We start from the raw sequence: 12,106 nt of genomic DNA on the forward strand, positions 1-12,106 counted from the left end.
GTTTTGCTTTTATTGGTGCTAAGGCTTAGAAAAAGGCTTGTTTCACTGCTTGAACTCCCTGATGCCTTCAGGAACTCAGGAGAGAGTTCTCATCAGAGCATCCTAAAAGAGGACAGAAAACATCTCTTAAATCATAGACTTAACTGTATCTACAAGAGCAGTATGCAGCACCCAGGTATGGGGTCTGCCGTGATAGACAGTGCCTGTGATGATGGCGGGGGGAGACACCCGGATGTGCATTAGGTGTCAGGGGCTATTCTGCTTGTGATTTTGGTGCTTTTTTTGCTGGAAGTTGATCTGTGATCGATGTGCCCGAGAGCAGACATTTAAAAAGAAATTTCAACAGAAATGGTGGGCTATGATATTTATTTATTTATTTAAGACTTGGGCTGTGGGAATGTTCTTCTCCTGATGCCTGCACATGGATCCCATTAACGCTAATGTGTGCTAGTGTCAAGGCATTGCAAAGGAGAATCTATCCCCTGATGTGCATGCAGAGAGGAGTGATTAGCGTGATGGATCATAACAGTGTTTCTTTTGGCTTTGTAACCCCTGGAATAGACAGGTTGAGTCACAGCTGTTTAGTAGATGAAATGCTCACTTTAGTAGTTTCTAAATTTACTGCGTTTCTAAGAGCACAAGAGAAAGATAATCTAAAGCAAAATGAGCAAGAGAGAGTGAATAGAGATCTCTAGATACTACATTATCTTCTAAGCAATTATAGTTTTCTACTTCAAGAAATTCAGACTTAAAATATTAAAACAGAAATTTTAATTTGTTGAGCCTGTTTCTTAATTTAGCCCTGTGAGTGAAGTGCATCTGAGAAGATGCAATTTTTAAAGAAACAATGAAGGAAAAAAATTTAATATCTGTTGTGAATATAAGAAGCAGCTATACTGAAATAAAAAAGTAATTAGTGAAGATGCAACCAGAAAAATAAACTGACATGTGCAATTTGTGCAGTATTTTCCTCTATCAAAGTTTTAATGTAAATTGTGTTCTTCTAAGGGTCAAAGACATCTCAAGGAGTACTGTACTCAACAGTTGGGTTTTTTGTTTATATTTAATGGGGAAAAAACCCACCGGTTATTGCTTAACAAGACTTCCTTCAGGACATTGCTTTTAAATATTTTGTGAGTTTACAGTAGAAAAGTTTGCTTCACACTATTTTGGGCCGTATTGCTCTTTACTCGAGACACTTTTATTTTGCTGTGCTTGCGATAAATGGTATTTCTTACGGGATTTTTGTCTATAGTAATTCAGAGCACAGTTTGTAGTTGCACCTATTGTGAACTGTTCTGCAAAACATTTACTAAAGCAGTACAGGTATTGTATCTTGGAGTTGTCATTACTACTGCATTACAAGTTTTCTTCTTGCATTCCCTCTATCTGCAGCAACTGAACCACCCCAATATAATTAAGTATTTGGATTCTTTTATTGAAGATAATGAGCTTAACATTGTCCTGGAGCTGGCCGATGCTGGTGATCTCTCTCAGATGATTAAGGTAAAGATGTGTCAGTTTTAGAGGTGCTACAAACTTTCACCATTAGGCAGAGACAGGAGGTGGTGGGGGTAAGCACATCTGTGCTAGAAGCACTTTTACTCTCTTCTTGCAGTTTTGCACACCCACAAGGTGCTTCCAGGCCTACGCCAGGCTATGCTGCTTGCTTCTGGTCGCTGCTTCGGAAGGGAGCAAGCCGCTGTATGATTTGGTGGGATGTATGTGTTATTTGCAAGGTTGATATATCCAGTCTGTGATTGATGAGGACGTTTAATTATTGTTAGATTCACTATTCACATAGCCTGTCTGCCATTCTGAAGACATTCAAGAAAGTGTATTGACTTTCTTTGCAATGGGGATTTGGGTTTGAGAAAATGTTTCAAGTACTTGTTCTTCTTTTATGTTGCTCTTAGGAATACTTGTATTGCTGCAAACCAGCTTTAGTTAAGCTGTTACCACCTGCTTTTGTATTTTCTTTGACATGTTAATCTTTAGACATACATCCCTTGTGAGAACAGATGTGTTATATCATGTTTGTTAGCACTCTCAACCTTCTCTCCATGTTTTACCTGATTTTTGCCATCATTATTCTGTAATTATCATAAATGAATGTTTGGAAAGTTCTCCTCCTTGTTTTCACAGTTAAAATATCTTATTAACAGATTTGTTTTCTTTGCCAGCAGAGCTATGAGGCACTAGGCCAAAGGCTGTCAAACAAGTTATCCATTTAGTCCATAGTCAATGGCTAAATTTACAGTATCCATGAAAATCTGCTCCATCTCACAGAAGAGTCCCCCTGGGCTAGCGAGCTGGGAGCAGGCAGTTGGCAGAGCCTTTCCTGGGGAGAGCCCCAGAATTCCAGATATGGCCTTACTCCACAGCCGCTCAATACCAGGAGCGGTGGTCAGATCTGCCCCGAACCCGAGGGACGAGCCGGCAGTGACTGAAGCCGCACGTGCGGGCTGGTGCTGCCGCGTCGAGTGTGCGGTGACTTGCGCCAAAGGCGGCCACCTCCTGCAGCCACGGGCATCAGAGTCCTGGTTGTGCTCGCTGAGGGCTGTGGAGACAGAGCTTTTCCTTCTGCCGGGGGAGAGCTCACGTGTGTTTTTATCTTTCACTGTTTTCTTGTGGCTTCTTTTATGTTTTACCCTTTTCCCAACAGGTCCTGGGAAACTTGCAGTTTATCTCAGGCTTTTTGTAGTTGTGGATAAAGATGGAAAAAAAAGTGAGGACTATGAGAGCAGGAGTTAGGGTTGTGATCATCCTGGAGTGTGCAAGTGCTTTACTTGAGTTTTACATCTTAGCTTATAAAAAGTTTTACCGACATAATTGTGAGATATCATCGTATAAAATATTTGCATTTTTTTGTCATCTACAGTTTTCAGTTTAAAACATTACCTACTGATAAATATGTTCATTTATCTGTCAGGGTTGGTTATTTAATTTTTTAAAATTACTTTTTATGTCATTATAGATAGGAGTAACATTTTCCAAAACATAATTTGTAGAATCTTAGGTTGATAACTTGGAACAGAACTGTAACTTGCGTTCTTTCTGCCAGTGCTCCACAGTCTGATCTGTTTTCCCACATGTTTATCACAGGCACGAAGAAGATGCACTAGGTTTTTTCAAGGTCATATAAATGATGTTTTTCCATTGGTGCAAATCTTGGAATTCCTTTTTTTTTTTTTAAATAGAGGGGAAAAAACCCTAAACCCAAGAGGGAACAAAAGTCTCCTCCTAAATATAGCTTTAACTGCAGAAGTGGAGTTTGCCTGCCTGCCTCCGTGTCACCCCCACGTCCCATCCGTCCCTTGGGAATTTAAGCTTATGTGAGGATTTTCAGTTTCGGCAAGGCGGTAGGAACAGCAGTAACAACACTCTGAAGGTGCGAGAGTGATAAAAACAGGGACTGTCTTTGTCACGCCCCTGGTGCCTGCATTATTTATGAGGTATTGTAAAGCTGATGTAAGAGAGTGCTGCAGGATAACCCACTGGAGAGTTGGGACTTTCTTGTAAATGTCAGGCGAACCTTATTGGACATGACATTTAGAAAATTATCACTTGTGGTCTTGCATATCCACTCTTTAAATACTTTAATGAGAATTAAATAATTTTATCGTGTATATAACACTTTATCCCTCACCCTCTGTAATTCCTCTGTGCTCTCTATCAAGTTTTGGTTTGAAACTGTTGCAATCTGTCAGATTTGCTGCCTGGGGAATTGCACGGTCATGCCCCTTCACAGCTGATCTGCAAAAGAAAATTTGCCATTACTTGAGTCAAACACGAACCAGTAACAGCATTTCACATAAAATATAAAATGTGACAACGGACATCAGATGTCTACAGAGAGGAAAAAGCACAAGATGCAGAAAGGGGCAACAACCAATTCCCTTCCTTTATTCTTGCTTTTGCGTGCTGCTGATGGAAATTCTCAAGGGTACGATGCAGAAGAAATGCAGTCGTAGTGTGCTAGAAAAGGTGTACAGTGTTTCAGAGGTAGTCGTTACCCAATGACACTTTGTATATCAAAGGATGAGGATAAATCTTAAACCTTTGGAAGTGTATTATAAGTGTATTTTGTTAATGCTCTGAACAAAGAACTGGCTCAGTATCTAGCACAGGAAGAAGCAATGAGAAGTCAGGGACCAATAATCTGAAGTAGTGCAATTTTGGGATGCCTTGGGAGAAGGCGGTCACACTTTGTGTGTGATGTACACGGCTGTTGTGCATTTCTGAAATGGAAAAAGAGTAGTTGAAGATGCATAATGTTTAGCCTTCACTGAAGTGTGCAGCTGGTTATTTATTCCTGTACTAAGTTGCTTGGGAAGAAGACTTAAGTATTCCAGAGAACCATCACTGTGCTGCACTCCTTCATACAGTGTGCGTTCTGCTTACAATTATTTTATTTGAGAGCTACTAGTGCCCACAGGTCCATTGAATCTGGACTCAGCTGTGCTTGGTGCTGCATAAATGCACATAAAATGTTCTTTTTCCAGATCTGTATGTCTCTTGATCAGTAGTGTCTTTCTGTCTCACTAGAGATAGTTCAGTTAATTTAGTATTCCTATTGTGCATGAAATAGAATATATTAGTCTACCTGATCACAGAAGAAACATGGATACTTTTATTGATGCTCTGGCTATCTTTTAAAAAGGGGAAACAGATTACCTTATTGTTGTTAATAGTCTGTACAATAATGAATGTTTACAAGATTTTTTTTTCATGATCTTTTGTTACTTAAGGCAAAATATTTGAGACATTTGTTGTTTTGAGGCATTAAATATGTTTTGCAAGGTAATTAAGGAGATTAATGCTAATTATAATTGGTGTCCATTCAAAAACGTCAAACCTATTTAAGCATATTTTTCATAATAGTTGTTAATTAGTGAACTGCATTGAAGTTTACATACAGAGATTAGTTAAAAGCTAATCGGAAGAAAAGTCATGCTGCTGCAGATCTGGAAGACGTGAACAACCTGCAGCTGACTTAACACAAGTCCAGGAATGAGCCAAATATGTTGCTTTTTCACTGATCTTTTATTTATTTCCTCCCACAGTATTTTAAAAAGCAGAAACGGTTAATCCCAGAAAGGACGGTGTGGAAATATTTTGTGCAGTTATGCAGTGCAGTTGAACACATGCACTCCCGCAGGGTGATGCACAGAGGTAACATTAATTCAGTCTCTTTTCACTGAATAATAATATAATGTTCCAATTAGTAAGCGCCTACATTCAAAAACAATTATGCTGATGTTCAGCCAATGCATGTTTAGAGAGGCTGGAGCTTGCAAGATGGATTTCTCCTTCTGTCTCTTTGCCTCATTGTTAAAGGATTCAGGCCGAAGTGAGTGTGGTATTAGGAAGATGAGCTGCTTTGTATTCCAGACACTGATATTAAGTAGAAGTGTCAAACTTGCCATTAGAAAAGTGTCAGAAGTAAAATGCTGAGACTACTGGATACAGTAAGAAATAGTCTTCATTATATTAGCTGTGACCTTAGAGAGTTTAGAAGAGTTTTTCTGTCTTGCAAGCTTTTCTGAAATATTAATACAAATATGTTCCACACTCTCATAACCTGTTCTCTATTTTCATTAATTATTTTTGAATCTCTTGTCTCAGAACTTTTTGTAACTTTGAGCTCTATCCAAAAATTACATTGCTTCTTTCAGTGTAAATGAAATGCTTTGTGAAGGACTTGACCCAGGAAATGCAAATATCCCAAAAGGCACCAATACCAATCTCTGCTGCTTGTTATTTCCTTTCTCCTTTGAAGTAGTGAATTCTTCACTATTCTTTTCAGGAACATGATAGCATTTTTGCTCCTTTATACATCACCTGGTGCAGTATCAGTTGCACCTCAATTAGGTCTGTAATTGATGGCTGAAATTTGGAGCCTCACACATTTAGTCTGCTTTAACGTGAGGAAAGAGCCTCACTAACTCAACCCTGACATGATTGTTCGGGAAACTGGGGTTCTAGTAATTTTTGCACTGAATGAATAAGCTGGGCTGTGTAGAGCCCAGAATTCATGTATATGTGGGACCCCTGCTTTGGTGTGAGGGGACAATGGGACATACAGTTTACTGTAGAAAACGATCATTTCCAAAGAGAATTGGACTTATTTCTTTGATTGCCATCAGTTAAAGAGGTTGTCTGTATTCTGTTGTGCTGTTTCCTACATTTTCCCTCATTGGTATTTCTTGTGTGCTGGGAAGTATACTCTGATTTTTGTGTATGTGCGGAGCTTTAAGTCTTGGAAGATTCAGCCTATCAAAGCTATAAAGAAACACGGTTCTGCTCGAGCCTCTTTTGTACAGAGAGTGCTCCAGGCTATGTTTCTATTGCAGTAGTAGAACCAAATAACCTTTTGTGGCTTTGACCTTTTACCTTTTTCTTCTTGCAGACATAAAACCAGCCAACGTGTTTATAACAGCCACAGGGGTGGTGAAGCTGGGAGATCTTGGATTAGGACGGTTTTTTAGTTCTAAAACCACTGCAGCACATTCCTTAGGTAAGATGGTACTTGTAGACATTAAGCAAGCACTGCTGTACAGTTGTCAGCTGTGATGTTCAAAATAAGTGGTATCTGTCCTCTTACTATGACAGAAGCTTGATTCAGTGGATGCACACTGTGTTTTCTGTGATACATATTTCAAATACTCTTCATATGAAATTAATAGGGTTTTTTTGTTTTAAAACTCCACTTGATATTTTTTTCTGGAAGGTCTGGCTTGGTGAGTGTATGATTTATAGCAAATGTAACAAATGCAGCTTTTCCACTCTAAATAGCATGTTTGCCTGCACTCTGCTTACTGGAATTAAATGTTACACCACCACCATTTTTAGCAGATGCTGGTCAGCTGTCTTACCCTGAACAGGGGCTGTGACTGTCATCTGAGGTGAGGGAAGTTTTCAAAGTCCTCATGGTTCATCTGTTCCAAAAAGGGACTTCACTTGAAACTCAGCTTAGGCTTTAAAGATCCAAGTTTTCTTAATGTCTTCCACATATCTCAAGGTTGTTTTCCTGCTCTTCTATGGGTGCAACTAATTGTTCTTGCCAAAGCATAGTGCCTTGCTTTTATTGTTGTTGAATTGTATCCCGTTTCCAGACTCTCCTACTTGCCATCACACTGAGTTTTTTATTCTGTACACTGGTGTGCTTTGGTTCATCCCAGCTTCTTGTTATCCACAAAGTCAATAGCATAGCCACAGTCCCCCATGTTAATGCTTGTGTTGAACAGAACTAGAGCTATTGGCTGTCTTGCAGGACTTCACTTGAAGTAGCCTTCTACTTGGTCGGAAAAGCAGTGCACTGTCAAATTTTGCATCCATTAGAGTAGTTTCATTTAGATTTAACAGTTTGCTTGTAAGTAAAGTTATACGAGCCTTTGATAACAGCATTAAAGTTGTAATACATCTGTTGCTTCTGTTTCTCTCCCTCTGAAGCCTCTTACCCTATCATGGGAAAAAAGTTACCATTTGTCATGATGTTTTGTGGACCAGTCATAATGATGATGATTTATTTCTTGTTATTTTTTTTCTGTGTTTTACAAGTAGCGTGATTATACCTCCAGCATTTTTCTGGGAATTGAAATTAAGTTGACTGGTTTAAAGCATCTGGGTTCCTCTCTTCCTCATTTTTACTGTTAGCATTAATTACAATGCTATAGAAAAGTATACAGTATATACAGTTCATTCTTTAAGTCTTACAGTATAAAGTATTTCATAACTGTGTCTGTAACTTCTTGAGAGGTGGCTGGTTTCTGTTTTTATTAATGGGTCTCAATTTTTTGAGTCACAAAGGTACTTCTGTGTTACAGCATTGGAGGAAGTTTGGCTTTTAGTGTAGTATTTAAGCTCTTTTACATTTAGCTCTCAGTTGATTTTTGGAACACATGACATTTGTTTCACTATGTGTCTTTGTGCAGTTTCCTCCACTGAGTGTGAGTCTTGCTCAGTTGTTTCTTATGTGTATACAGACTTAATTCGTAATAGTTGCCAACAACACTGGGGCTTCTTGGTGCACAAGGAACACACATGCCATATTTTGTGTGTGCTTAAAAAAAAAATGAGGTGTTTCTACAGTTTACTTTCAGAAAATATTAGGAGATTTCCCTTTGCATCAAAAGCTGTCTTAGGGTATATTCACACTATACTTAATAGATTAAAATAAATCCTCTTCACAGAAAGTTACAATCACATCATCTGAAGAGGCACAAATATGGTCATGTCTAATTATATGATCTTACCTAGTTTGACTGCTGCACTTATTATATTAATAAGAATAAATTGGGGATTGGAAACTGGCTGCACATGTAAGCCAAGCTTGTGACCTTTACCAGGGTTGCTAGCTCTTAATTGAGAAAGCTTGTGTAGGAAGAGCTAAGCCTCTTCTGCATGAACCTTGCCCTTCCTCAAATCAACAGCATCCTGGAAACAGGTGAATAAGGTGCAAAACACAAAGGGAGCAGCAGTGAGTGATACTGGAGGCAGTGTGTTGTGTTGTGGGAGGGATGGACACACCACCATTTCCAGTTGTTCTTGTATCCAAGTGAAAAGAACATTTTAACAATCAAAAAATAAGCAGGCTTCAAGCTTGGGGGGGCGGGGGTGGTAATTTGCCAGACATACAGGTTTTGTAGCAGCAGGAAATCTACTGATCTTGGTTTTGGTTTAATTAAGACATTTGTTTAAGTAGCTGTGAGGGATGAACACCCTGCAAACCAGAGTGTGGTACCCACGTGGACACAGGCTGCGATGCTGGGCACTTCCCGGAGCCGCGTTGCCCCGGCAACCGCCCTGAACCATCATTTCTCTGGCTGCTGACCCATGAATTGAATGCGCGGCTTATGCAAATATATTCATCTAATTTTTTTTTTCTTTCGTTGTATTTGCTAGCATCAGACTGGCATAAAAGGGCATTAGGCAGTACCACGACCCGTCTGACAGGTGTACCACCGGGCTGCGGCAGCGCGGCTGCCGCCGTGTCAGGAATGGGAGCCGTAATTAGAGCAAGGAACAGAATGAACGTCAGATGAATTACCAGGCAGCAGATCATATTTGTCAGGAAGGATTGCATACATAAAAATTAAGTGACAGTACATGCCGGGGTAATGAAAGAAAGATGAAAGATTTGCCTGTACACAGCTCGTGAGATGCAGGCGAGCGCCTTGCTCGGAGCAGCGGCAGGATGCCTGACTGGCGGCATGGCCGGTCGGGAGCATTGCCGGGGCACCCGGCGATCGTGAGGCAGGGAAAGCCTCAGCCCCTGGAAAACCTCCATGGCCACATCTGCAAGAGGGGAAACATGGACACCTGCTGTCTCCCTAAGTAACAAAACTGTGTTAGGAAAGGCAGCAGTATTGTGAGATGGGTGATAAACACCAGAAAGCAGCTGGGGGTGGAAGGTGTGGGTAAATTCACCAGGTGGCACCTCTTCTGCCACTGTCCCTTTTCCCTGTATGACTTGTGAGAGAAGCCAGGAGATACTTTTCCATAGGGGAGAGCTCTTCATGCACAAGCTTTACTGGAAAACTCATGTTTTAAAGGTAATGAGTGTAGCTAAGGTGAATTTTACTACTTCTTACTACAACATGGTGGCTTACCGTCCTTCCTTCCCTAATTTAAGCTCCCCTGTAGCAGAAGGTCCAGGATTTAGTTTAATGGAGATGGACTTGTACATCACAGAAATTTCATTCTATTAGGGGGCATAGGAGGGAAGGGGGAGGGGGGGGCAAGTCAGCATGAAGTGAGGAGGAATGCTCCTCCCCCCACTTTTTCTGTTTATTTTCAATATTGCTTACTATTTTCTTGAAAAACTTTTACAGCCTGTTCTTTGCAGTTCATAATGCGAGCATTTTACTACATTCATAGTCTTTTTTTTTTCTTTTTTTTTTTTTTCATTTGTGTGGTTATTTTTTTCCCCAGAGGAGCCATATGATACATGTTTGACAGGCTATTTCACTACAGAAAATGACTATACTTAACCTAGGGCTTTGCACCTGGTAATGATGAAATGACACCTGGGTGCTGGAGTTTGGGAGTGTGACACCATGTAGTTTGGGTTGATTTTATAGTACTGGTGTGTGATGTGCTTCCAGGTGTCATCTTTCATCCAACATTTAATAGGGCTAGGAGTATTTTTTTGTTTTTTTAATGTTTGATCATGTTCATTATTTATTTTGTTGATCTCTGAGGTGGGCATTCAGAGGAATAACTTGTCAGTTAAGGCTATTCTAATATGCTTGTTAGAAAGTTTAAGTCATTAACTTTGCTATAAAACCTAATTAGTTATAAGACAAAAATTATAAATAGCAGACCATATTTAAAAACTGCATAACTTATGGATAACTTAACAGTAAGCTGGTAGATGTTGTTTTACTAGGAGCTGTAATAAATATAGAGAGTTTCCATTAATGTTAAAATGGATAACTTTATTGTGAACTGATATAATAGCCATTTTTAGCCAAATAAACTTGGCATTATCCAAAGCTTCTGATTAGCTTTACGTTTTGAAGAAAAAAAAGAGAAAAGAAAAGAAAAAAACAAAAAAAACCAAACCAAAAACCTAAAGAACAATTTTACACAGAATAGTCATGTTTTCGAGCAGATGATTTATTATTTGTTCTTCGACAAGAATAAACTTGGAGCAGATTTTCCTTTTGGGGGATGCATGTAAGTCAAAGCTTCCCAGTTTAGAACATGCAAATAGCTGTGGATTGGAATACGTGGGGTGTTACACGTTCATTCTGGTTTCATGTTGGATATGAGGGCGAACAGAGAGTAACTGCAGTCATGAGAAGAGCTCTTTTACAAACGGAGTATTTGTCTTTTTTTTTTCTTTTTTCTTCTGCTTGCCAAGCCGGTTTGCCATCTGAAACAAAATCACAGTACTTCAAGGGGCTAGTCAGCAGTACTTGTTAAGAAAAAAATGGACAATAGAAATCCGCTTAAAATTTCAACAGCTAATATTCTGTGCATTTTGAGAAATTTTGGCCTTTTGGTCTGTGTCTGTAATACAGTATTTGTGAAAGAAAAGATTGCTGCAGAATTACTGAAGGTATATTGTACTACCTACATGTAAACAACAACAAAACAAAAAAACCCCGAAAACTATAAGGACTTTGGTAGGGTTGTGTATGTAATTAAATACTAATAAGAAAAAAGAGAGCTTAGAGCAACAGGTCTTGTAAAAACAGCTGACATGTTATGCACAAAATATTTATTCTCTTTTGTAAGAATAAGTAGATTTAATCTCTCCCCCCCGCCAACAACAACAATTACTGGGGGTACCTTACACTGAGATTTAAAGGAATTTAAAGTATATTTTAGTGCCTTTGACCACTGTTTCACTTTAGCTAATTCCCAAATTATTCTTCTGGGAAAAGACCTCAGCCACCTTCTTGGAAATATATCCCAAGTAATGCAAACGTTTAGAAACTGGTACTTATGAACTAGACTCCTTTTAAATGATCCTGTAAATTTTTCTTGGTAACCTACAAGCATGTCTGGAGAGATGAGACAGGTGAGAGTTGTGGACTTTCATTTTCAAGTAGAATTGCTTCCCTGCTGTGTTTGCACCAGCAGATATTGTTAAAACATACTGAAATATTTTTCTCAATTGTATGTATGTTCATGGAATATGTAATAGCGTGCCTTACATGTTAAAATTAAGCTAATAGTTCTGGAAATAATGATTATTTTAAAAAACGGGTGTGTTTTTGTTATTTGTGGATGGCATCGCAGGTTTTTGAGCATAGTTCTTTGCCTTTTTCATTTGTAATGAGCATGTTGCAAAAATAGCAAGTATTTCAAAACATTGCAAAGTTTGTTTTGACAGGAGTGGAACATCTCTAGAACGAAGGAATGCTTTAATCAGTATTACCCCTTTGAGGCCCACGTTGCGCTCTGATATCTCTTGGTTTGAAACTGGGAATACTCTGTAAAGATACAATAAAGGTCAGAATTTGTTAGGTTCTTTCATATTCAGAACTCTGTTCCCTGCTGTGAGAAAGAAAAGTGATAGATTCAGAAACACTGTTCAGCTCAGTATTAAAGATTAGCTGGAAGGTGCTGGTGAAGGCAGAACAATAAAAGC

At 39.1% G+C, this 12,106-nt stretch overlaps 1 protein-coding gene across 5 annotated transcripts in view; it reads left to right on the top strand.

The window, feature by feature from the left end:
• NEK6 (NIMA related kinase 6) overlaps positions 1-12,106 on the top strand; it is a 151,751-nt gene that overhangs the window by 123,721 nt on the left and 15,924 nt on the right. For all 5 annotated transcript variants that reach the window (XM_069771352.1, XM_069771350.1, XM_069771351.1 and 2 more), the window contains exons 5-7: positions 1,396-1,506; positions 5,067-5,175; positions 6,413-6,520. In XM_069771352.1, the coding sequence (XP_069627453.1) occupies positions 1,396-1,506; positions 5,067-5,175; positions 6,413-6,520 (328 nt within the window). The remainder of the gene's footprint in view (positions 1-1,395; positions 1,507-5,066; positions 5,176-6,412; positions 6,521-12,106) is intronic.

Source organism: Haliaeetus albicilla, chromosome 26, assembly GCF_947461875.1.
Source record: "Haliaeetus albicilla chromosome 26, bHalAlb1.1, whole genome shotgun sequence".
Lineage (NCBI taxonomy): Eukaryota > Metazoa > Chordata > Aves > Accipitriformes > Accipitridae > Haliaeetus > Haliaeetus albicilla.